The sequence below is a fragment of the Castor canadensis genome, chromosome 6, assembly GCF_047511655.1.
Source record: "Castor canadensis chromosome 6, mCasCan1.hap1v2, whole genome shotgun sequence".
Lineage (NCBI taxonomy): Eukaryota > Metazoa > Chordata > Mammalia > Rodentia > Castoridae > Castor > Castor canadensis.
The window spans coordinates 115,836,108-115,862,977 of NC_133391.1; the positions used below are offsets into that span (position 1 = coordinate 115,836,108).

General features: G+C 44.0%; 1 protein-coding gene across 2 annotated transcripts in view; it reads right to left on the reverse strand.

Moving 5' to 3' along the window:
- Positions 1-15,657: 15,657 nt before the first annotated feature.
- Sv2c (synaptic vesicle glycoprotein 2C) overlaps positions 15,658-26,870 on the reverse strand; it is a 213,768-nt gene continuing 202,555 nt past the window's right edge. For both annotated transcript variants that reach the window (XM_074077258.1, XM_074077259.1), the window contains one exon: positions 15,658-23,238. In XM_074077258.1, the coding sequence (XP_073933359.1) occupies positions 23,055-23,238 (184 nt within the window). In that variant the 3' untranslated portion in view covers positions 15,658-23,054. The remainder of the gene's footprint in view (positions 23,239-26,870) is intronic.

The window sequence follows — 26,870 nt, forward strand, 5'->3', positions numbered from 1 at the left end:
CTACCACCTTTCAACATTGGAAATCAAATTCCAACAGGAGTTTTGGCAGGACAAACCACTTCTGTATGGTAGCAATCCAGCAGCATCAACTCTACTAAAGTTAGAGATGAGTGGTTAGAAATAAAATTTTATCCTCAGTGATGATGAAAAGTGGCCTTTAAGTGGATTCTGTTTTTACCCAGATCAAACTATAATTTGCACATGGAGTTCTTCATTTGTGTGTTCATTCACTAGGCCAAGCATTGATTGGGTGACTCTGAGCCTGTGGTAGGTATACAGAGATAAGCTTGGTCCCTTCTGACTGGTGCGTAGTTGTCTGTGGTCTCTAGTGATTCTTTGAGTTTTTTGGCTTTTTGTTCAGCTGAGGAGTCAGCATAGTGGAAAGAGCATTGAATAAGTCTGATGTATTTTCCAACACCAACAACCAATTCTCTATGGGCACTATATTAATCACTTTTGTGTTGTTGTGACCACAATTCCTGAAAGAACAACTTAAAGGAGGAACAATTAATTTTGGCTCAGGGCTTCAGAGGGTTCAGTCCATGGTTTCTTGGCTCCATGGAACTTGTGCAGAACATCATGGCAGCAGGAGAGTGTGGCAGAGAAAGACAGAGACAGGAAGGGCCAGGGCAAGCTATTGCCTGACACACTCCCAGTGGTCTACTTCCTCCATCTAGGCCCTACATCATACATTTCAATACCTCCCAATTATACGGTCATACAATGAATCTGTCAAGAGATTACTCATTGATAAAGTCAGAGCCCAAATGATCTAATCAATTCCCCAAAGCCCATCAACTGGCAACCAAGCCCCTAATCCATGAGTCTGTGGGGGACAGTTCATATTCAAACTATAACAGGCACCTACTGGGTGTCCAATAATTTAATTCAGTTGACAATACTGATCCAGAGTTAGCACAGACACCAAGGGCTGAGGCACAGACCCAAAGTCTGCACCTACTTCAGACACCAATTTCCAATCACAGGCCTCTGTTACTCCCGTCTTAGCCAATTACTCAATGGAATGTTTCATAGCACTCAGGCAAACACTTTGCTTCTGTTTACTACTTTATTAGAAAAGATGTAACTCAGGAATAGCCCAATGGAAGACATGCTTAGGACAAGGTATGGGGGCTGGGAAGTGTCCATACCCTTTCAGATGTACAACCCTCACAGCGCATCCCTCTATTCACCAGTCAGAAGCTCACCAAATCTCATTGTTTGTGGGCTTTCCATATAGTTTGATCTTGAGCACCACTCTTCCCAGAGATCAGCGGGGTCAGTGAATGGGGCCAAAAGCTCTAACCCTCCAATTTGGTGAGCTAACCTTTATGGAGATCAGCCCATCTGAAGCTATTTAGGGAACTCTCCCTAAATTGCCTCATTAGCATAAACTCAGGAGTGCTCAAAAAGTGAACTCCTGATCACTCAGGAATCAGGTATGAAGATCCAATCCACTTAAGCATACCATGGTTAGGAAACCCAAGTTCAAGTCAGCCCCTCTATAACCTTGGGCAAGTCTCTTAACCTTGTTTCCTCAGATGTATGATTTATGGTTAAGTTAGATAAGGGATCTTAAGTCAAATGCCTGTGGTGGCTGGGCAGGTGACACAGGTGAAAAAATAGAGGCAGAGGTCTGTTTTGCTTCCCACTTACCTCAGGTTTCAGAAAAACAACAGTGGAGTTCAATAATAAATGGCCACCATCACCCAGCTTCAAAATCAGTGAAATAACAGGGAAAAGAGGAGATGGGAGAAACCAGAAGAGACAACCCTCCAGAGTGCTGCCAGGCCTTCTGAGATGTCAAAAGAATGGGAAAGTACAGATTGTTTTTCTTATGTGAAGTCTTCTGATTTTTAAATTTTGGGCAACTAATTCAAAATGTTGAAAACCTGGTGCTTTTTAATCCTGCACTGGCCACACTAAAACAGGTTTGGTTTGTAGGATCATGAGGCTATGATTCTGGGTTCCCCTGTGGTCACTGGAGCAGCAATAGTTCTGAAACTGAGATTTCCAGACCCACTGAGAACTTTAGTGTGTCAACGTCCTGATAAGTGTGCATTTGGGGATGGGGGTGGGGAGAGGCTTATAAAGTCCACATGGGTTCTTAAAAGAATCCGTGACCGTGACCAGCAAATTTTAAGGTCCACCAATTAGCGCTAGCTTTTCAGCATGGTGAGCAGTTGATACAAATCAGACACGTCACTTATTTATTAGGTGCTGGGCATCTTTAAGGCCCTGGGAATGTAGAAGTAAATAAAAGAGACAAAGTCTTTGTTCTCATGAGATGGTTTCTAGCAGAGGGACACAGATAATAGCTATTAAAGCAAAGCAGGTGCATATTAAGCTAGCTGATGATAAGGCAAGGCGGGGAGGGGTGTTTAAGGTAGGGCAAAGAGTAAAGACCTGTTAGGATTTTACCTGAGTAGAGACCTGGAAGGAAGCAAGCCATGCAATCATGTGGAGAGAACATTGCAAAGAAGTTTAAGCAAAGAAAGACTAAAAGTCCCAGGCTGGAGGTCTGCGGGTAAAGTACAAGGTTAAGTGTACTGTGCCTACTAGTGGGTTGAAAGTCAGCCCTGCAATTGTTTGTATAAAAGGAAAAATTCCTTCAAATTGTTTGCAATGATTTTATCTTTTTACGTTGATAAGGCCAAGTTTAGAAGCAGATCTAAGAGGCCACCCTACTCGTGACCTTTGCTCTAAACTGACTCCTCTGTGCTGAAAGCTGTTCAGTAAATTTTTTAAAAAATTATTTATTTATTTATTTATTTTTGCGGTACTGGGCTTTGAACTCAGGGCTACTCCACCAGCTCTTTTTTGTGAAGGGTTTTTGAGCCACTGGCGCCAGGCATGACTAGTAAATTGAATGAGCTCTAAAACTGTTCTCACCCATTGATGTGGTCACTTCACTTTGTGGAATATTTCTGAAGGCAAAGGAGGGTAAAAAGACACAAAGAATTCTGCCGAAGTCTTTTGCAAGGTTTTGGGTACTGTATGTGAAAATTTTTGAAAAGTTTTTAATCCTCAAAAGTGGAAAAGAATGAACAGAAAATGAACAATGAATTTCAAAAGCTTAGATTCTATGAAGCTGTTAAAATGACACTTGGGAACATTAGTAAGTGGAAATGTATCATGTAAAGTGGAAAAAATAAGATACAGACCTGAGTGTTTATGTTGACCAAAATTGTGAAAACATATGGGTGGACATTTAAAAGACCAAAGGAGAATTAGGAGGGATACATAGTGTCTACTGGGCAGTCTGCTTTCTATTTTCAGGTTTGGGACTCCACATGTCAGATTTTTGTTTGGTTTTTTTTTTTTTTTTTTTGAGATGTGGTCTTATTAGCCCAGGGTGGCCTTGAACTCACAGTCTTCTCACCTCAGCCTCCCAAGTGTTAGTGGAACAAACCATTTTTGGTTTTTGTTCCTGCTTTCTTCAAGCCCTTTTCTGTCTATAAAACCCAACTCTTCTGCTTGGCTCACTGGGATATATATTCTATTTTAGGGAACAAAATATTGCCCAATTTTAGAATAAAAAATAAAGTCAATTAGCCCAGTGTGATAGCTCATAACTATAGTCCCAGCAACTCAGAAAGCTGAAGGGGGAGGATTGCGTGAACCCAGGAGAGCAACCTAGGGACCATAGTGAGACATTGCCTCAAAACAAACAAACAAAAAACCAGATAAATGAGACCAATTAAGATAATTACACAACACTTTTATAATTTTGTCCTTTGAAAAGATGTCGGCTGGTGTGTGACCACTGTGACAGTGTGTAGAGGAGCTGAAGGGACACTGACAGTTCCTACACCCTTCTGCATGCAGCCCAGCAAAATCAAATTTCCTTGTGGGAAGAAGGATGCTCCCGTTTTTAGAGCGTCCCAAAGCAAAACATTGTCTAGTTTAGACTGAGCATTGAGACATATTCTTGTCACTCAGGTCAGTGGCCACCTCCAGCCTCCTCTGGTCATCCAATCTAAAGTTACACCCACCCACGGACATAGGATTCATTAGCTAGTTTTGTGTATTAATTCTGCATACTGTCTGGTACAGTCTCATTCTGAGATTAGGGACCATGTCTGTCTTATTTCTTACAGGTGCCTACAGCTCCTTCTGTTTCATTTTAGTTCCCAACATTTACATTTTTAGTGAATGAATAAACTTGCAACAATCAGCAATCTGGGTCCTTTGGCTCCCTGTGGCTCAGTTAGATGTCATTGTTCAAGCTATCCTTGTCACAGGATGTCACACTGGAAAATGAGACCACAAAACCTGGCAGCTGCACACATTAGAATCTCAACAGGAACTTGAGCTTATCTGTGGCCCTAGGAAAAGTGTTGCTCTGAGGAAGGAAGGGAGCGGGCTTCCCCTCCCTGGGGAGTTCCCTATCTCTTCTGCTTCTTGCTTCCTTCTTCTCCCTCCCATTCCTTTGCTTCTTCTGGGGAATGGAGGACAGTAGTCAGGTAGGTGATGATGAAACTGAGGGAAAACCCAAATAAACCCTCCAGCTTCACTTGCTTTTATCACCAATTTTAGAGGTTGCCTAGCTAAGCAGTTTGTCCCCACTAGCTTGGCTGCAGATAACAGCTCTGACCTAAGGGACATGCTAGTTGCTTTAAGCTGTTTTCAGGAACTTGGAGGTAGCTCAAACCAGTTGAAACCACAGATCCTTCACTTCTCTGCCAAGTGTCCAATGGGGGGACTTTTCACATTAGAGGCCCAGGACGCCCCTCAGAGCATGTTAATGCCACCATTTTCTGAACATGTGTCCCTTGAAGAACCATGAAGTTTGACTATACAGCACAGAGCAGCAAGTACTTCACTTGACTCCCAGTCCCTTTTTTGGGTTCATAAACCCAAAGCCCTGTCAATGGGGAGGCAGATCAGACGCCAGCTCTTCTGTCTCCCCACAACTGTCTTTTGACTGGCACAGCGTGCAGTGGTGAAACCGGCCTGGTTGGCTAACAATGGTGACAGGCAGGAAGTCTTTCACAGCTTTTCCTTTAGCAGCTACAGGACCAGAGGAGAAGAAAATCTCACACATGGAGAGTAGGACAGGGGAAGTGGTTACTCAGGACATGCAGATTTGTGGTTGCTTAATTCTTCCACCATTTTGTGAGCTCACAAAACAATCCAAGACAAAGGGGGTAAGGTGTCTCCTTCACTCAGAAAATGAGCAAAATGAACGCCTGAATTGCAGCAAAGTGAAGGCTCTGGCAATACCATCGCCAGGGTGAAGCTGGTTTCTGCTGAGTGGGTGTGGAAACCCTCATATCTGTACCTGCTTAAGCCAGTCTTCAACTCAGTGCCTGGGGTCATTGCTCTGGAATGTCTGATATGCTGCTCACTGTGTGCAAGGTCTTTAAAAATGTACTTATTGTCAGGTGCCGGGGGTTCACACCTGTAATCCTAGCTACTCAGGAGGCACAGGTCATGAAGATCATGGTTCAAAGTCAGCAAATAGTCAGCAAATAGTTCACTAAGAAAAAAAATCACAAAAAAAGAACTGGTGGAATGGTTCAAGTAGTAGAGTACCTGCCTAGCAAGACCACCCTGAGTTCAAACCCCAGTGCCACCAAAAAAACCCAAAAACCAAAACACAAAAAAACAAAGTGTAGCTGTTGCTAGGTGTGGTTGCTCACCCTGAAGCTCTCAGGAGGCTGGGGCAGGAGGACCACAAGTTCAAGGCCAGCCTGGGCTACAAGGGCTGGGAGCTGGGAGCTGGTGCCTCACACGCCTGTAACCCTAGCTACTCAGGAGGCAGAGATCAGGAGGATTGAGGTTTGAAGCCAGCCCAGGCAAATAGTTCAGGAGACCCTGTCTTGAAAAAAATCCTTCACAAAGGAATGGTGGAGTGGCTCAAGGTTTAGGCCCTGAGTTCAAACCCCAGTACTGAAAATGCTTGCCAAGCATGCACAGTGCCTTGGATTCAACCCCAGCAACACACACACACACACACACACACACACACACACACACACACACACACACACAGAAGCTTTTGAAATGAAAGCTAAAAAAAATCCATCTCTATCTATGTGTCTATGTGCTCTTATTGAAAGTCAAGTCTTTCAAGTATTTTATATAGTCACTTATTTTCTTTCTCTCTCTCTCTCTCTTTTTTTTTTTTTGTGTGGGACTGTGGTTTGAACTCAAGGCTTCTCACTTGCAAAGCAGAAGCCCTACTGCTTGAGCCCTATTCCTAGTTGCTCATTTTCTGACAATCTAAACTGAATTGTTTAAAATATACACATCTTTGAGGTTGAAGTACCACACACACACAAATGTGTACATATATATGTATACATATTTAAACACACAAGCACACATATGTCTTTGAGCTGTGTACTGGTACCTTATTCCTGTAATCCTACCTACTTGGGAGGCTAAGATCTGGAGTGAGATTTCCCAGCCTGGGAAAATAGTTCATGAGACTTCATCTCCAAAATAACCAGAGCAAAATGAACTGGGGATGTGGATCAAGCTGTAGAGTACCTGCTTTGCAAGTGAGAAGCCCTGAATTTAAACTCCAGTCCCATAAATAAATAAATACACACACATCTTGCTAATTATCACTCAAATTTATTGAAAAATGCTACATGTCTTACGGTTCTAAGTGCTTTACATTAACTCAACAGTCCTAAGGGAGTGTGACTGTTCTTTTTAACTGATGAAAAACTGAGGCACAGAGCAGTTAAGCAACAGGTCCAAAGTCACAGAACCAGGAAATGGACCCCGAAAATTTGACTCTAGCATCCCTGTTCTTAACTATTGCTGCTATGTAGCCTGTTTTTAGAAGTGGGGAACCTCAAGGTTAGTCTTCCTATAGAGAATGCAGTTCCTAGTGCATGCCTCTTCTGGGTGCACAGCCCTTGCCAAAAGTTAATTTTTAAATCACGTAAACTTAAATAAATTATGTTAAACACAAAGGTAATATACATCCTCAACTCAGATCACTTCCTGATTATTTCACTACATTTACCACTTTTTATGCTCTGGAGGTTATTGACATCGGCTAGGAATACTATGTATGGTGACTAGCGTCTTCAGGGGCAGACACATCACAGAGGTAGCTTGAAATCAACCATGGGAGGTTCACACCAGTGAAATCCGCACACCCTGCAAAGTCAACTAGCTGGTGGTTAATTCACTACTATTCATGTAATTACAATGAATTACCAACTGCCTGACATCATGGCTGTGATGAGAGCTGCCCCAAAGCTCTGCTTTTGAGCTTCACAATTGGCTCTTGTAAGCTGGAACGACAGGCTCCCTCATTCCACTGGAGATAGCCCCAGGCACTCAAAAAGATGAGCTTTAGGGCTGGGATGTAGCTTAGTGGTAGAGTGCTTGTCTAGCATGTGTGAGGCCCTGGGTTGGATCCCCGCACCCACCCCCCTGGAGGAAAAAAAAAAAGATGAGCTTTTAGCTGGGTGTGGTAGTGCATACGTGTAATTCCAGCATTTGGAAGGCTGAGGCAGGAGGATGGCAAGTTCAAGGAAAGCCTGGGCTGTGTAGCGAGACTCCCATCTCCCCCACTGAAAAAAAAAAGAAAAAAGTGGTTAAGGTCAGCTATCATTCAGAGTTGTGATGTCATATAGTTAGCATTCGGGGATTTTCTAGATAATGAAGTAGTTAAAGGTGGTAGAGAAAGGGTGCAGATGCTGGTGCCTTTGCCCACACCCACACCCAGCCCACCCTTTACTAGCTGTGTGACTCGCACGGGTGACCTTCTCACTGCTTCTGCTAGAATAGCAATGTTGAGCAGAGGTCACTATGAGGGGGAAACACGTGCTGAGCGCTAGAACAGTGCCTGACTCATGGCGAGGCCTCTGTCATTTTTAGCTAATTCTCCTGAGTTGGCTGATAGGTGAAAAGTTACTTTGGAAGCCACCAAGGCAGCCTGGATGAGCCAAGACATCTTGGCAGCCTTGAGGTCTTCCACCAAGGGTAAGGGGAGGATGGTGTACCTTCTCCAGGCAGCCTTCCCTAGCCTCTCCTTGTTGGAGGTCAGCCTACTTCTACAAGCTCTGTGAACACCCAGAACTTCCACCAAAATAATTCATGTCATATTGTCCCTGCCTGTGGACTTGTCTGTGTCCCCAGCTACCCTGTAAACTGGGAAAGGAGGAACTGGATCTGTTTCTTCACACTGTATGTCCCCAGCAACCAGCACAGTGCCAGGCGCATGGCGACCAATCAATAAAAAGTGTCGAATAAAGTCTGGAATGAGTGCTTATTTGCTTATTTGTAGAGTATTCTAAGCAGAAGTGGGTGCAGGGACTGGGTGTCGGGTGCCCAGTGGGAACTGGCATGTGAGAGACATGATCTCCTTGAAGGAATTCAATTATAACTCACTCAGTGCCAAATGCAGCCACTCACTACTGTGCTCAGCGCAAAGTTGACTTCACTTTTTTTTTGTTGGTGGTGATGCTGAGGATTGAACCCAGGCCTTTGTTCATGCTAAGCCCATGCTCCTCCACTGAGCTATGTCCTCAACCCTCCTTCTACTTTTTAGAGGTTGCCTTTCCTCAGTTACCTAAAAAGGGATAAAATTAAGAATATTAATGGAGTAACATCTGTGCTGAACACACACTATAGCCTAATGGTTAAGACTATGGGCTTTAGAATCAGATTGACAGGCAGGTGAGGTGGCACATACCTATTATCTCAGCCACTTTGGGAGGCTGAGGCAGGAAATCAAGGTTGGCAACAAAAGAATCAGGTCAACTAAAGTTTGACTTTTGCTTGTCACTTACCAGCTGTGCAGCTTTGGACAAGGATCTTTAACTTCCCCAAGGATCAGTTTCTGCATCTATAAAATAGGGGTGCCAGGTGCTGGTAGATCACGCCTGTAATCTTAGCTACTCAAAGATCAGGAGGATCACAGTTTGAACTAGCCTGGGGAAATAGTTTGTGGGACCCTGTTTCAAAAAACCATTCACAAAATGGAGTGGGTCAAGGTATAGCCCCTGAGTTCAAATCAGAGTACCACAAAAAAATAGGGGTAAAAATATACTTACATGATTGTAAAATAACTATAACAAAACAACTGATTATAAATTACTTACGACAAAAAAGAACAAATTGCAAATAATTTTTAACTAAATAAATTATTTAAAATACAAATATAATAAATCATAAAATTATTTTAAAATAAATTAACAAAAAGTAATGTGTATAAAGCACCAATCTCATAGATGAAGCTTAATCAATAATAACCAATCTATTATAAGGAGGTCTTGGAAGAGAGGCTGCTTCTCTCCTGTAGAAATTTCTTTCTTTTGTAACCTACTCAGGGATAAATTGCCATTTCAGAATTTTCTTCAGTGACCTTGGCATTTAAAATCATACTTATTTAGAAGAAATTCTGAAAACAATGGCAAATGTCCAGGCACAGTGGCACACACCTGTAGTCCCAGAACTAGGGAGGAAGAAGCAGGAGAATTCTGAGTTTGAGGCCAGTCTGGGGTATATAACTAGATCCTGTCTCAATTAAACAAGCTGACAAATGGAGAAGTAAGAATATAGTCTGGAAGGATGTGTGAAGGCCAGAAAAAAGACAAGGGTAAGAAAGAGAGTGTGTAGATAATCCATGGGCAAGTGTAGGATCACCTGATGAAGGCAGTTATTTTCCAAGCACAGCCCTTGTTTGATACTGGCTTCTCCCAACATGCTTGTGCAAGCCTTTTTGTGCACATATACAAGCATTTCTATTGGGTGAACACCAAGAAGAGGAATCCCACACCTGCAGCCTCAGCAGGTACTTCTCCCAAGCAGTGGGACAGTTCCCTTTCCTGCCAGCAGTGGGAGTTCCTGATGAACATAAAACGAAGTTTCATAGTGAGGAATTTTCCACTTGTGGCATCATGTCAGCACTCAAAATGTTTGAAGTTTTGAGCCAGGCACTGGTGGCTCACACCTGTAATCCTAGCTACTCAGGAGGCAGAGATCAGGAGGATCGAGGTTCAAAGCCAGTCCAGGCAAATAATTTCAGATCGTATCTTGAAAAACCCATCACAAAAAAGGGCTGGTGGAGTGGCTCAAGTGATAGAGTGCCTGCCTAGCAAACATGAGGCTCTGAGTCCAAGCTCCAGAAACACACACACAAAAAAAGTTTTCAGGTTTTGGAGCATTCTGAATTTTGGGTTTTAGATTAGGACGCTTAACCTGTATGTGTTTTTCGTATTGATCGGTAAGAGCTCTTCATCAACTCTAGTGAAATCCTTTGTTAGTGATTCACAACTCTGAGGCTGCCTCTTACTCTAATCCTTTAATGGTGCTTTTGACCTTCTGGAAGAAGGATCTGAATGAGAAATATAAAAACAATAAAGCTGCCAAGTGAGGAAAATATCTTCATGACCTTGAGGGAGGTAAAGATTTCTTTTTTTCTGTTTTGGTTTTTCTATGTGCCCAGATTGGCCTCAAACTTGAAATCCTCCTACCTCAGCCTCCTGAGTGTTGGGATTACAGGTGTGTTCCACTGCACCTGGCCTTATTCAATCCTTTCAAACAGGTTTAGAAGTGACTTTGTTTTGTAGAGAGAGAATTGAAGCACAGAGAGGTTAATGAACTTGCCCTGAACCATACAGTTTACAAGTGGTGGAGGTGAACTTTGAACTCAGGTCTGTTTGAGTTGAGAGACCAAGGTCCCAACTCCTGACGGTGCTGTTCCTCCTTTACATCAAGTGTGCCTGTGGCCCTGCACATGTGGGGTTCAGACATGTCACCACTGGCTTCCTGTGTGCAGAAATCACTTAACATGGCCTGATGCGCCTCCCTGTAAAACAGACATTTCTTCTACTACTGCCTTATTAATTTGGCCTGTTATGAACAGTTGAGTTTGGCCTTTTTCTTAGGACTCTTTTGGGCACAACTCGCACAGCTGCCCCTGGGAAAGACCTGGAGCCCTGGACAAACTTTCTATGTTTGCAGCTCTCTGAACCAACAGTATGAATGGCAAAGCCTCAGGTAGCTGAGGAAGAGGCAGCCTTGCCAGGCTCACCATACCCTGTGCTGTGAGCTCAGGACTGCTGGAGTTGGTAAGTTCCCTGTATGTGTGACAGCTTCTCCTTTCTCCTCTTCTTGGCTACCACAGGTCCTCCCAAGAAGCTGGGTTCCCAGGCACCCAGGAAGGTCACTGTGCAGGCTGCTTCTATGGGAGGCAGAACTACAGCAGGTTTGGGGAATGTGGGTAAGTGACTCGGAATTGGTGCCAGGGTCATCACAGGCTTGGGCACCTGCCACACATACCTGTGGTAATAGAAGCTAGAAGAGATCTGGTCCTGCAAAACAGTCTTTTTTTTTTCCTTTGACACAGGGTCTTGTTAAGTAACCCAGGCTGGACTCCAACTCTTGATCCTCCTTGTCTCAGCTTCCTGACTTCTGGGATTACAGGTATCCATCACATGTATGGCCCTACAAGCAGTCTTGGTAGAATTAGGCAATGCCAGAACTCCATCCCAACCGTACCACCCCATGTGAGCTCCCCAAGGGGATCTGACTCCTGGAATCACTGTACTTCATCATGCTGGTAGCAAAGGGAGATGCAGCCCTGTCACTAAACACAGTGGCTGCCACTTACTGAGGACTTGTGTGCCAGGCACTGTTAGGCCTTTCAATACTTTTTCTCAGTCCTTACAAACCCAGTTAAGTACACACCATGGTCATTTCTAATGCAGAGTTGCAGAAATTAATGGTCCGAAAGAGTAACTGTCACTTCCTTCCTGTCCTCATGGCTGTCAAGTAGCAGTGTCAGGGGTTACACCAACATCTGCATGACTCCCAGAAGTGCTTACCATGGAACCAATGAAGCTTAAGCCTCAGTCTCCCCATTTGCACAAGTCCCTTCTGAGGAGCAGTATGGTCACATGGTCCTATGCTTTTGAAGAATTTGCACAGTTAAGGGCTGGAGGCATGACTCAAATGGTAGAGCTCCTGCCTAGCAAGCATGAGACCCTGAGTTCAAATGCTAGTACCACAAAAACAAAAAAACAAAAAAAACCTTTTGTACTAGAAAAATTGCAAAGTAATGATGGATCATTTCTCCAGTCAGTTAAAATTGCTGTTTGCTTCTTCTCTGTCTTCCCCTCCTCAAATGTGTCCCAGTGTTGAGTGGAGCTGGGTATTTGGGGGATCAGCTAAGAGGAATGAATTGGGGACAGAGTAAGTTTGGGATTAGAGGCATACATTTGTGTGCTTTGCAGTCTTTCCTGTGATTGTCAACTTGTCAGTAGCTGGCCCATGGGAGAAATGGCTTCCAGGATTAACTGTGCTGCCCCATGCTATTCACCTGCATCCTGACTCAAAGGGACAAAGCCCAGAGCCAGTACTGACAAAAAACTAAATAAAATAAAATGTGTACATTTTGGAGTCTTTTCCATTTTCTAAATAGCTACTTTGGCAGTCAGTTTTGTGTTTATGGTTTTGTACCATTTTTCTTATTTTGTGGTGCTGGGATCAAGCTTAAGACCTCGTACATACTAGGCAAGCACTCTACCACTGAGCTCTATTCCCAGTCCTGGTATCATTTTTCTTCAAAAGGAACAAAACCAAGCCCTCTAAGCGATCCTGCCCAACTCATGGGAGTTACCTTAGCAATGGTAATTCTCTGCCTCTGAGGTTTGCTGCTCCTCAATGTGGACAGAGAAATGGGGCTTGGATGTCACAGAAGCCTGAGTTTCCAGAACTTTGGAGAGCCCTGCAGTGTCTTCTCAAGATGGAGAGATAGCACAGCACAGTGCCCTGCCAAGGGTGGTCAGGGTAGCCGTAGTCTGCAGAGGGGCTGGATGTGTCTTAGGTTTATAGAAACCAAAAGAGGCGTGGGGTGACTTGTAAAGTCACTGAGCCCTTTGTAATAGATGGTAGTTCCCTTTACAGCCTCTGCCGAGCCTGAATCTGCTGATGAGATTTCCCTGGAAATCTCAGTCTAAAGGTCATTCTGATGCCAGCATAGGGGGAGGACACAAATGAGAGCAGATGTGAGAGAGTGGAGCTGCCGCGTGCACAGTCTCTGCCGCCTCTCCGTTAGCTCTTGAGCAGAGGAGGCAGAAATGTGACCTAAAGGCAGGTGTGCTTGGAGTGTTGGAGCTCTCTGTGTCCTCTGAGACCCCAGACCACCCAGCCTTCCTCCTGGGCAGTTCCTGCACCTGCAGAGCTGGAGGCTGGCTCCCCTTCAAGAACTTGTCTCCTTTTGTGGGATTTACTTCTCCACCTGGTGTCTGGACTGCAAATTACAGGAGACCACAGTGCATTTGTTTTCCTGCTGAACAAAGGGATTGTAGTGGTGGCAAGTGATTTTACCCAAGCTCCAGGAGTGCTCGTGCTCTTGACCCTTCAAGCTGGTCACTGTCTTGGAATAGGCTTCCTGGGAACCAGGCTTCCAATGTGTGTGTATGGGTGGAGGGTGTGAGGAGCAAGGGGGTTCTTTTGCTCAGAGGCTGTGGTGGAGAGGGAGGAAAGGTGTACTCACCAACTCCAAGATAAGAAAATTATTGCACAGAGAGCAAGATTTCCTATGAAATCTCAAGTGAAAAGAGGCAGAAGGAGGCAAACACCCAGGGTATAAAAGCAGCCTCATAGCGGGGCCAGCCTGCTCCAGGGTTATGCTTCTGGTTTAACAATGCAGGGCCCAAAGGTTAGTCCTCATTCCCTCTCTTTATCTCCCTCTCTGGATGAACAGCTCACGCAAGTGTGAAATTGCCACCGGGCTACTCCTAACATGTGACCACAGGCACATTCAATCACATTCTATACACAAAAACAGACAAACAATTCTACACACAGTACAATACACATAAAATAAGTAGCATTTGGGATAATGTTACAGGCTGCATTGTGCTCTCACTGAATTCCTATGTTGAAATCCTAACCAGGACCTCAGAATGGGATGGTATTTGGAGACAGATTTTCTTTTTTTTTTTCAGACTGGGGTTTGAACTCAGGGGCTACACCTTGAGCCACTCCACCAGTGCTTTTTTGTGATGGGTGTTTTTGAGATAGGGTCTTCAAACTATTTGCCCAGGCTGGCTTTGAACTGTGATCCTCCCGATCTCTACCTCCTGAGTAGCTAGGATTACAGTTGTGAGCCACCGGCACCTGCCAGAGACAGGGTTTTTAAAGAGGTAATGATTTCATGTGCATGGTGTCCTTGTAAGAAGATATTAGGACCCAGACGTTTACAGAGGGAAGAACACATGAGGATACATGGAGAAAATGGCCACTGACAAGTCAAGGTGAGGGGCTTCTGAAGAAACCAATAGTGCCTGACAACTTGATCTTGGACTTCTACCCTCCAGAACTGTAAGAAAATAAATTTCAGTTGTCCAAGCCATCCAGTCTGTGGTAATTTGTCACATCATAGCAGACTAATACAAATAACAATAGTAATTTCATTGCACTGGACATCATGCGCAGGAAAAGATACACCTTCAAGACTTGTGTTGCCTTATTGCTACACGCCAATTACTGGGAAGTGCACACTGGGGGTTTTGCAGCTGGTGGGCCAGGCCACAGCTGTGGATGTTTCTCTCAGAACTCACAATGGGAGGGGCATGGTGGCGCGTCCCTGAAATGAGGCTGAGTGTGGCTGACGAACTGAATCCTTGACTTTTGTTATTTTCACTTCGTTCAACTACAAATAGCTCCATGTAGCTACTGCATTAGACAGCCTTGTTCAAGTGCTCACTGCCTCCTTGCTCACAAAACCCCAGTTTTCTTCAGGCAGTCAGAAGTCACTTGCTTCAGGGGAGATGAGGTCCTCCCAACATCTGAGGACAGAGGTAAATGTTAACTGTTAAGCCATAGGGTAATTACATTCTCCTTGTTTGTGATTGGTTTAGGAATGGGCAAATGATGCAAATCCAGCCAATGAGACAGAGGGGGGAAGTCTGCTGGAGGACTCTGAGAAGGTGCTCATAAGAGGTTGTAGGCCCACTTCTGGCGCTTGGATTTTTGTATGAAGAGGGGATACTTAGAGTTGCTGCTACCATTTCATGTCCCCAGAGGACAAAATCTAGCACACAGAGGGGAAGAACTTGAGTCTTCTATGGTATTGCCAACCCACATCATAAACAACCTTGGGATTGTCTTATCCCCAGTGTGAGTCAAGATTCTTGGCTGAGCACAGTGCTGAGGGCCTGTAGTCCCAGCTACTCAGGAAGCTGAGGTAGGAGAATCACTTGAGTCTAGTAAGAGTTTGAGACCAGCCTGGGCAACATAGCAAGACCGTGTCTCAAAGTATGAAAAAGATACTTGGGTCTTCTGATAAATCCAGTCAAACATGTGGTATTACAGTCTGTGTTTCTGCTGCCAATATGAACACCATCAAATATAGTTCTTTTTCTCATTGTTCTTCTCAGACAATGTTTCAAGCAGCCACCACCAATTAATGGGCTGTCATCTGCAAGATGGAAGTCTGTTTGCTGTTCTTGCTCTAGGGAAAAGAACTCAGGTATCTGCTTTGCCACAAACTCCCACACAAACATTTTTCTCCAGTGGCCCTGGATAACTACGGGAAAGTGCCCCTGTGAAGTCAATTCCACATCAGAACCCATGACACCAGCCCACAGGAGCAATCAAAGTGGTCTGCATCAGAAGAACAGGCGTTTCCTGTACCCAAGGTGCTTAAGGGTCAATTCACACTTGGAAGGGAAGTCAGTTGCACAGACAACCTTTATTTGAATATAATGGAGCAAAAAATGCTCTTTTATTAATCTGATGTACATTACATGTCTTTGCAGCTGTTACATAAATGATAGTTATCTGGCATATCAATGTATACACACTTCCACACTTGATTGATTGATGCTGTACACGAGCCATCCCACACGGAGCATGCCCTTTCACAAGGTTACACATGGCTGTCTCGGGACATTTTTGGAAACACACTTGGTCCAACATTTTGGCAATCAGAAATCAGACACAGAGGAACATACCAGAAAGATGAGTTCACAGCAGGATCAGCTGTACTGAAGATGAAAACTCCATAAACCTGAAATGGAATTTATTGGGGTTTACACATGCAGCACACGTACACAGTATGACAGGGGAACTGGACCACACGAAGCAGGAGAGCCTACAAAGCATTAAAAATAGAAAAGAACACAAAGCAAAACACTCAAGGACTGGACCGCTGTCAAGATCGCACTGCCAAAGGGAGTGAACTATAGGCTCAGCAGTATAACTTGAAGTACAACTTCAAATGGAAATTTACCCAGGAGAGACTCTTCTAGGAGTTCTTTTACACATCTAGACATTAACGAAGGACACATGGTCAGTTCTGTGAGTCCTGGGCTGGCGGAGGCCACACACACAACTACATTTTGGAAAGTATAGGTGAAGAAAGAACATTTCTTTTTTCTTTTAATTGATTTAGGGCATAGATTCAGTGTAATAAATATGTAACAATCACAGTGGAAATGAAATTAAGCCAATCTGTCAAGTTCTTTCAAGGTAAGCCTGGTGAATGTCAAAGGCAAGGATGAGTTTCCTTGAGGGGAGACACTTTGTAATTTTAAACTAGCTTGTTTTTATTTACACAGCATGAAAAAGCCAGTTCCCTGAAGGAATAACACCCAAGGAAAGCAGTGGATCCTCTGTACTGTGGGTTCTAGTCTGAGACAATATAAATGTAGAAAGAACTCTCTGTGTACTCCCAGGAAGTTGAACTTGCTGCTTCCCTTCCCTCAGACTTAGGGGCAATGCTGAGCCACAAGCCCATGGGGCTCACACTTCAGTTCAGGGTGGATTGGGTCTGTGCATTAGATGGCCAAATATTCTTTTTTGTTTTTTTCCCAGTGAACCCAGAGCTTGGAGTGCCAGACAAGTGCTGTACTGATGAACTCTAGGAGGCTAAGTACCTTTCAGTGCCTTAGACTGTGATACACAGGTAAATGTTCAACAACCTGGGGGAGGGGAGACGAGTCTGATTTGTAGCATTTGTTGATTTTCATGCTGTAAATATTCCCACCGTGGCTAGCTTCAGCATACAAACATGATGTCACCCACCGTGGTGGGCCTATGTGTGCAACAGTATTATACGGTACTTCTATGATTCTGATATAAGAGGTGCATATTGCTTCAAGGGCAAAAATAACAGCAAAAAGTAGCAAAATAAGTAGAAAGTGATGAGCTTTGAATATATAAACTTTGTCTTAAAATATAGCTTATCTAATTATATTTAATTTTTAATAATGTGTCTATTTCTCAAGTGGCTTTCAAAATTCCTAAAACTTTTGACAACTGCCTCTGATGAACTGGTTTGAACCTGTTTCCACTCATCCCTGGCTTTAGATGACCTTGGCCACATGAGCAGGCTGGCCAGCCTCTCTCCAGTACTTGAAAGCACTTAGGACAATGTACCCCCTTCTGCTGGGGAAGGTTGTAGGCTTGGTGTTAAACGCTCAGTCTGAACCAAAGACAGAAGGCTACTTTCTCCTCCCAGCTCTGGATGGTCCTGGCTCTAAGGGGAGTGGGAACGTGGTGGATCGGGCACCCTCTGCAATTTCAGCACTGTGGTGGGAACAGAAGGCAATTAGCCTTCACCCAATTTGGGCCCTCAGCAGACATGGAGAGGAAGGTATGGGCTACCGCCCACAGGAGAATGAAGGCTACACCCCTGTCTGGGCATAGGCTGTAGGGTGAGGTGTCAAACTTCTGTCACAGAGATGGGCCACCCTGGTTCCATGTCAGACCTGCCCATCCTATCAGGGGGAAGGGATGGGAAGCAGTTGGCAAAACAGCCCTGAATTGGATCTGGAAAGAGCCAACACTGCCCCACACCCACTCCCGTTCCTCATGTTCTCCATCCTCTGCACCTCCATGAAGGAATGGATCAACACAACTCTTTACTCCCAAGTGTCCGGAAAGCTTGGCCTCACTTTTGTACACTGCTAGGGTCAAGAGGGGACAAGAGGGGAAAAGGAGGAAAAACAAAAGAGGAAGGAAGACAGTGAGTATGCACTGCCCAGAGGACAGAGAAAGTTGGTGAGGAAAAAAGGCAGCCTGGGCTCTCAGAGGTCATTGACAACCACCCTCCCCATATGTCCCAGAACTGCAAAGGTTCTTTGCAGCTTCATGACACTTTGCAACAACCACACACTGGCTTTAAACTGAAACCCAAAAATGCCCTTGGTGCGTGGGTGGCTGTTAGAACCTGTTTTCTGGGTGGCTTACCTGCTGAGGGCAGAGAAGGCAGAGGCTGCTGTAAGACCTTTGCAAAGACAGTTCCACTGGGTCACAAATCTTCAACATCACAAAGGAAACACCCCAGGAGGCACAGGCCAGGGGAGCAGTAGCATGACCACTGACTCAGCTCTGGAGAAGAAACTCCAGTGCTCCATAAGGGAACAGTCTCCCAGCACTGGTCTCTAGTTTTAGAGTCCGAAAAAACACATTTCTAAAGAAAGCAAGACTTAAATGAGTGTCTGGAAAGATAGGCTATCCTTGCTGTTGACTTTTCTCGTTGAGGAAGGAATAACACGTGCATGGTTGTGTTTTCCAGAGTTTTCAAGCACTGGCTAGGAATCCCTCCAGCAAAGACCAGCCAACCTGGCTTTTTCCTTTCTCCCCCTTCATCAGAGTTGATCCCAACTACACCACAGGTCCTGCACTACTCACTCTAGGCTACTACTTGTTTGAAACATAAAAACTAGCATTTCATGATTAGAGGTGGGAAGAAGAGGCTCAATAGCTAACCAGTTCCCTTTCATTCCCCCCAGCCCCCCGTTTTCCCTGCTCCTGTTTAAGTCTTGCAAAGGGCTATTTATCTGTACACAGCACTTGCTTCACTACCCAGCACATGGGAGGTACTCAATCAATACATATCAAATAAGCACCTGAAATGACCAGCCCTGCTCTCTCCTCCACCCAGCCCTGCTAACCTTATTCAAGAGCCTCAACAGACTCATGAACTGAATCCTTGAGATTCAAAATGCTGGGATTACTGAACTGCGTTTAGGTGTTAAGAAAAATGGAGGAAAGGGCTGGCAATGGCTTGTGTCCAGTTAGTGAGAAATTGTTGACAAGGGGGACTGTTAATATTTAGAGCAAAAAAGAATAGTCCCTGGAGAATTGCCAAATGCCTGCAACAAGGAAAGGACACAAAATACAGCTAGGATACAATTTTCTTTTGTCTACATTGCACAGATTACAAGAGAAGTTTCACCTAAAACATGCTTTGCTCAGCAGGTACAAAAAAATGTAAGAAACGTACAGTCCACTTTAGAGTGCTCTACTGTGTAGATTTCTTTATGTTGTTGTAACATGACTGGTGTTTTTGTAGGTTTGGTAACTAGACCAAGTTTGGCACAATATGAGAATTAAAGGGAAACCTAATATGCCTTTGAACAATGATGTGCTGATTGTCTTTCTATAATTCTAGGTAAAGGCCAAATTCAGACATTCCTGGCTTCAGAGCCTTTCGTGCATGAACAGGTAAGGCTTCTTGCTAAAGAAACAGGTAAAGGCCATTCTGATATTAAGCAGAAAAAAAAAATGGGAGAATATCATCTTCTATTTTGGTTGGCTGAAGAAATCCAAAAGTATTCCCATGGAATGCTCTGGAAATGATCCAGCATTTAGAATGTCTCCACAGTGACCTACTCTCTTTACTGGAACCTTATCAATGTCATTTTGGACTTTCCCTCTGTCACTACCTTTCTTTTCCTACCTCCTCCTTGATCTCTTAAGTTATTCTCAAAAACAGTGAAGGAGTTTTTGGTGCAGATCTGACCTCTGATTTGCTGAGATTTGTAAATGAAGGTGCATTTGTCAACTTAGGTAAAATTACTATTTCTGATGGGCGAGGTCCACTTAGGCCAGGTTTCAAGGAAACAACAGAGTAGGCTTGCTATAGGACTTTGGGGTCGTGCTGCAATCAGTCTTCTAACTGCAGGTGTATCTGTCAGAATGAGTCGCTTCCCTGGATAGGCAATGATAACTGTCTACTGAACTGAGATGTGCTTAGAATCCTGAGAAGCTAGCAGCACAGCCAATGTGGAACCCAATTTCCTGCCCTCTTTATACACTTGCTTTTTTCCCAATTGTTCAGTATATAAACTGAACCAGTGCTTGTAAAGATGGGTTAACATCAGAATAAAGGTCAGATGAAGCTATTTTCATGCTAATCTGCTAGGATCCTGGAGAGTAAACTAGTGCCAACTCTTTGACAGTTGGGGAAACTGAGGACCAGAGGTTTTTAACAACTTTGTCTCTGCAGCAAGATCTGTAGCTCACTGCTGTGTAGTGGTGGAGCTTGGAGTAAGGACCCTCAGTTGTCTCCTTGGTCAGTGTTCTCGTGTGAGTGTGAGCTGGCTCCCTAGGACCCAATATCTGAGGTGGTGTGTAGCACAGAAGTCACAATTTGGTGCAGGCCTTTCTTTTTCCTATTGAGAGAATTCTGTGGTAATAAAAGGACTTGGGAGCATTCTGGATTGATTCCAAAGGCCATGGGGGAAAATTTAGGTAGAAAAGAAGTTAGAAATACAGGAGTGAGGGTGACATTTCCTAGGCTTTCATTTTTATGCCCACTTTCCTTTTCCTTCTGTTGTAGATGAAACAAGTCGGTAATTGCCTGCCTGGGGGCCAGCAGCCTGTCCCACTGATACAACTGAGAGTTTCTGCCTAGTCACATGGCCGTATCTTAATCTCCAGCTAAACCCCAAACAAGCCAGGCAGGCCACACCACATAACTGGGAAGCAACTTGAGCTTTCTCCTAGACAATCAGGGTGACACACAACGTGAGGGAGGCCAAGAAAACTGCACAAAAGCTGGAAAAGGTGGTGACCAAGAAGGTCTGTGACCACAGAATGTCCAGGAGCTTAGAAGAGATCCCTCTTGGGCCACCTGGGAGCTTGGACTAGGTGATAAGAAGGCTAAGAATGGTTCTTTTGCAGGGGGCACATGGGAGCAGGTCTCATGAAGGAGGATTCTGCTGGTTTATCCCATGCTGACCCAGATAAAATTCAAATACAGTTCTGAGTTATTTGGGCTATAGTTTATGCATTTAGATCCTACACTAGACAATACAGACATTTTTAAAACTGAAGATAATCCAATCAGCCAAGTTGACCAACATGAAGGCTAGAGATGGTGACACCTAGGTACATGTCTTTGGATGGGCAGATGGAGATACACATCTTACTTTTGTACTTACTTCTGCACATACCACATTCCACCAAAAGAGCTGCTCAGGCACCAAGTATGCCTGTTTTAAAGACAACAAATTGAGGAGCAGATAGGTAGAGGAATGAATACCTGTGGAAAAAGAATTACACTTGGCCTTTCTTGGGTATTTGAACTGCATTCTTTTTTCTCCAAGAATATGAGAGGAGGGAGAAGTGCGATGAGCTCTGTGTTTTCCCCTGCTTTGCTGGAATCTTTCAAATAAATCATATCTGGTCTTTATTGATTTTTCCTTCTTCCTGCCACCTTTGCAGGTTTTGGTCTGATTTTCCTGGTGTTCTGGCTCATAGCACACATCAGTCCCTAGGGAACCACCTTCTTCTTGCCACCCCTAGCCTAACGCCACCCTGCCCCCTCCACCAGGTCCGAATTACTTGAGGGGGATGGTCAATTAGTGGCTTATTCTAATGAAAGCACTTTTTAGAGAATCTGAGCTCCAAGAGGGAGCATGGCAGGCAGGGGGTCCAGGGATGTCCCTTGAACAAGACCCTTGAACAAGAGTTAAAAAAGGAATATTGTTTAAATATGGCATTTATTCCTGGCTGTTAGTCATGGGCTTCAGGTCTGAAGGAGGCTTCAGATTTCAAAGATGTGTGAGAAGGAAGAGCTTGGGGGGAGGAGCAGCCAGTGAGAGAAAGAAGGCCCTAGAGCTGACAGCTGGCCCCTGGGAATGTCCTCCTGACCTCTTCCTTCCAAGCCCAGGCAGGGTCCAGAGGTAAAACAAGCAGTCAAACAGCCACCAGGAGATGCTGTCCTTGTGGGCCTCTTGGGAGTGCAGGATACAGGATCCCACAGCCCATGGGAAGCTGGAGGATGGGACCTGCCTTGGTGATACCAGCTAGGAAGGTAAATGCCAACACTACCTCACGGGGCCAGGTGACATTGTCTCTCAGGACTGGAGGTACAGAAAGAGGTACTATTTTGCATTTCCAAATGGCTTTAGGTGTGACTTTCTTCCTAATTTGTAATTTACCACAGTTTAGGTTTCCATCCTAATCTCCAAGCCTAGAGATATCAGGCTGAGTGGTAGAATCAAGCAGTCTGACATAGTTTTTAAGAAGAGATTTTTCTTTCCCTGAATCTAACTCTCTGGCAAGTTCTGTAGCAGCTTGAGGGGAAGGGTAAACAGAGGACAAAGATCTCTCTCCCTCTGATCTCTGGTTTTCAAACACTCTGAACTATACATCGCACTCCCAGATGCTGTCATGATTCTTTTCCCTCATATTTGTCAGAGTTTAATTGGGCTTTCTGTCAGAAATCTCACTTCTGCAGCTTGTGCGGACTTTTGCTAACTGAGGATCCAGCCTTTGTTTTTCTTGTCACCTTAATTGTCTGAATGAGCCCCACCCAGCCTGTCATGGTACCACATGGTTTTCTTTCAAAGGCCTGCTGTAAAAGCCACAATTGCTGGGTGTCCTTTTCTAAGTAAACAGGAAATATCATTCTGAAAAAAAAAAAAAAATCTCTCTCCTCAGCACAAAGTAATCCTATGCCCACTTCCATTTCCTGTCAGTGTTCCACAATGAGCAGGGTCTACTTCATCCACCAGCAAGTCTTTCTGTTCTTCAGTGAGCAGAGTCCTCGGGAAGACTGGCAGGCTAGGGCATTTTACAAACACTTCCACTGATTTTTTTTTTTTTGGTGGGAGAGGAAGTAGCATCACAGTTAGGAACGCTAACAATGCATGGAGAGAAAAGAAAAAAACCAAAACCTGTGCAAAGTCACGTTGAAGGGGCGAGATGATAAGTCACAGCAAGAATTTGTGCTCTGGTACTTGGCCACCTTCCTACAGATGAAAGTCAGGAAGCCTTGGGTCAGTCAGAACTGACCCAGGGCAGAAGGAAATGCAGGGGATGGCTTCTGTCCATCACATCAGAACCTGGGTTCGAGTGTCAGGCAGGCGCAGCCCCACGAGTCCGCCACACACGAGCACAGTAGAAGCCAGCAGGATGGGGATGGCTTTGGTGATGCTGACCAGGGAGCCGAATATTAAGTTTCCCAGGACAGCTGCTGCTTTGCATAGTGCATTCAGGAAGCCGAAGCCCGTGGCCCTGCAGGGAAAGAAGGATGCATACAGTTGGGAAAATGACTTCCAAGATTCCAGCTTCAGACACACACGTCCTACAGAGTAAATTTTGATGGTCTTCAGGTGGATGGAGTTGTATGTCATCAGAGTAAATAATGAAATGCTCGTTAGCAAACCTGGGGGCAGGGATGCCCAACTGTTCCTTCAGCCTCTGTGATTTCCTTAACTCCTCTGCTGGTTCTAATTCTGACCAGAGGTTCCAATTTATTTCCATCAGTGAGCGAAAGGAGATTTCAGAGAATAAGAAAGGTCTCCTCTCGTGGCCCAAAGCCTTGGAAGAAATTAATGTTCCCCATCCAAACCTGTCTCCCTGAAGACATTCAGGGAGAAGCAGGCAGGGAGCACAGTTCACTGGTGGAGACTCCTTTCTGCTCAGCTGGGAGAGCTTGGGGACGTCCCTCTGAGCCCAGGTGGAACAAGGAACCAAGCAAGTTCTTATCTCTTTACAAAGTGACTTGGTATATTGTTTTGTAAATTTCCATAATTTCAGAGACACCTGTGTTTAAAAGGAAATTTTAATTTCCTTCCAGAATTAAAGTGTTTGATAATATATTTCTTTTTCTTTCCCTTTCTTCATTTGAGCTGAGTGACTTTCAATAATTAAAACCCAAGGAATTTTCAGAGAACATGAGAGATGGTGAACTTGCAACCCTCATCTTTCAGGTGAAGCACCCCTCTTTCATCCCTAAGTTTCTGGGAGCAGAAGAAACTGGAGACAGGTTGAGGATCCCTTACCTGAAACACTTGGGATGAGAGTTTTTTGGGTTTTGGAATATTTGCACAGACTTTACTGGTTGAGTATCTGAAAACCTGAAATCCACAGTGCTTTGAAATCTGCAATGCTTTGAGCACTGTGGGTTTTCACATTAGGGATGCTCAACCGGTATTGAGTTGGGTGGTGCACCAATGAGCTAAGGTAGCCTATCTCATCTTCTCAGAGTTCTCTGTGGGAAACTAGGTCTAAGAAAATATTACAGAAGAGAATTAGATCATGGGTCTAGAGATGTCACTCCTCTCTCTCTTCCCTTCTTTCCCTCTTCCTTCCTTCCTTTTTTTCTTTTTTGTGTGTGTGGTACTGGTTTTGAACTCAGAACCTAGGGAAGCACTCTATCATTTGAGTCATGCCCACAGTTTTTTTTTGCTTTAGTTCATGGGTTTTCCCTTGGTTTCTGACCAAAATCTTCCCTTGGTTTCTGACCAAAATCTGAGGTATATTTCTCATATACCTGGGATTATAGAAATGTACTACCACATCTAACCCTCATCGTATTTCTTTTTTTAATTTGATTTTTAAATTTTTTTCCAGTTTATTTATTTGGAGCATAGATGAGGAAAAGTCTAAGTGTCATTTCCTGCCACCTGGCCTCCAAATACCAGTTTATTATTTGGAGTGAAGACGAGTGAGTTGACTTTTTTTTTGACAGTACTAGGATTTGAACTCAAGACCTCAAACTTGCTAGGCAAGTGCTTTACCATTTGAGCCATGTCCCCAGCCCCCCATTTCGTTTCTTTTCTTTTTTTTGTGGTACTGAGCCTTGAACTCAGTACCTTGAGCCACTCCATCAGCCATTTTTTGTGATACTTTTTTTTTGAGATAGGGTCTTGAGAACTAGTTCCCTGGGTTGTTTCCAAACCATGATCCTAATCTCTGTCTCCTGAGTAGCTAGGATTCCAGGTGTGAGCCACCAGTCCCTGGCTCTAGCCCCCCCATTTCTTAAAACATTATTTAGAAAGGAAAACTTTTGCTATCTTTTTAAATTCTTTTTATTCTTATTTTTAATTTTTTTAAATCATCAGATTGTTGTTGTATCGGGGGCACATTGTGACATTTACAAAAGCACTTATAACACATCATGGTTGAATCCACCATGCTATCTTTAATATAAATGTACTGAGTGGTTTCATTGTTGTCTTCTAGGAAGGAAACTAAATTCTGTTCATGATTGGGAATCTTACTGCTGGCATCACGAGAGGATATAAATTTCCTTTGAATTTATGCTAGTCACTGTTTTTGGGCCCTCACTGGGTATCTGTGAGTATTAAAGCACATCAAGTTTCTGAATCCTTTTTTTTTTTAAACCACAAAGGAAAGGCATCTCTGTGCCACAGAATGAAGCATTTAGTATGCATCTTTGCTTGATTTGTAAATTTGTAAGCATGGGGTTTCCCTTTGGGAAATCATAACAACTACTTGTCACTACTTAGAATTCCTAGTGATATTTTGTACAATGTGCGTGGTCCTCAAAACCTGAAAAGTTGTCAGGCACCAGTGGCTCACTTCTGTAATCCTAGTACTTGGGAGGCAGAGATCAGGAGGACCACCTGATCCTGACAGCCTGGGCAACTGGATTGTAAGACACTATCTTGAAAATACCCTACGCAAAAAGGGCTGGTATAGTGGCTCAAGTGGTAGCGCGCCTGCTTAACAAGCATAAGGCCCTGAGTTTGAACCCCAGTGCTACCCACCCAAAAAAACCCCTGAGAAATATATTTTGGTTATTACCCCTTTCACCCAACAGGAAAGGAATCAGTGCTTCTCCCTGAGCTATGGAGCCCAGATGGTACAGTAATGAAGTCCCATCCTCTGAAGGGGAACAAGCCAAGAGTTTCATTTGGCTAAGGCACTTAGAAAGTAGAGCAATGAGGCCCATGAAGGGTAGGGATGCCAGCTGGAATGAGGATGGAGGGAAGGGAATCTCTGGTAGAAAGAGTCAGGGCTTTCTTGGGATAAGGTAGGCTCATTTTATGTTCTCCAGGAGAACAGTGCTATTAAGAACCACCAAAAAGATATGGAGATTTAATATACTGACAACTATTTTCGAATTAATTTTCAGGAGGTGACATGTTGGGTACCAAAGAATGATAACATCACCAAGTCTCCCACCTCCATGGAGATGGTGCCATGAGGCCAAAAGTGTCTTTTCATTGGTTTGTTTAAAAAAAAAAATTAATAGGCTTTTTGAGCAGGTTTAGGTTTATTTAAAAAAAAAAAGTAAGTAAAAAGTAAACTGTGACTCAGTTTCCCTATCAACTTCATGAATGGGTGTGGCATATTTATCACCATTGATGAGCCAATGCTGACACACTGTCATTACCTGAAGCTTGCTATTAACATACGGTCCACTCTTGGTGTAGGACGTGCTACGGGTTTTGACAAATATAATGACATGTGTCCACCATTACCATTTCACTCACATAGTTTTGCCTTTTCTAGAACGTCATTTAATTGAAGTCATACAGTACATAGGCTTTCAGAGTGGCTTCTCTCACTGTTTATAAATTACATTTTAGTTTTAAGATTCTAGAGTCAGAAACTACCAACTACATGTTGTGCTAAGATAAAGGGTGTCCTGCTTGGGAAAATGGCCAGGGTGTGTGTTACTGATAAGAGAGAGGGGAACACTGTTCTATCATGAAGAAGTCTCTGGACACTGAAACTGCAGGATGACCACACAGGACTTACATCTGGGTTAGACCAACTGTATTTTCCAAGCATGACCCTCTGGTGTAACTCAGAACAGGGCATAAAATATGGGCCCCTACCTCCTCACACCACTGAAGCTATAACTGAGGGATGGGTGACTTCCTAGATGTCTG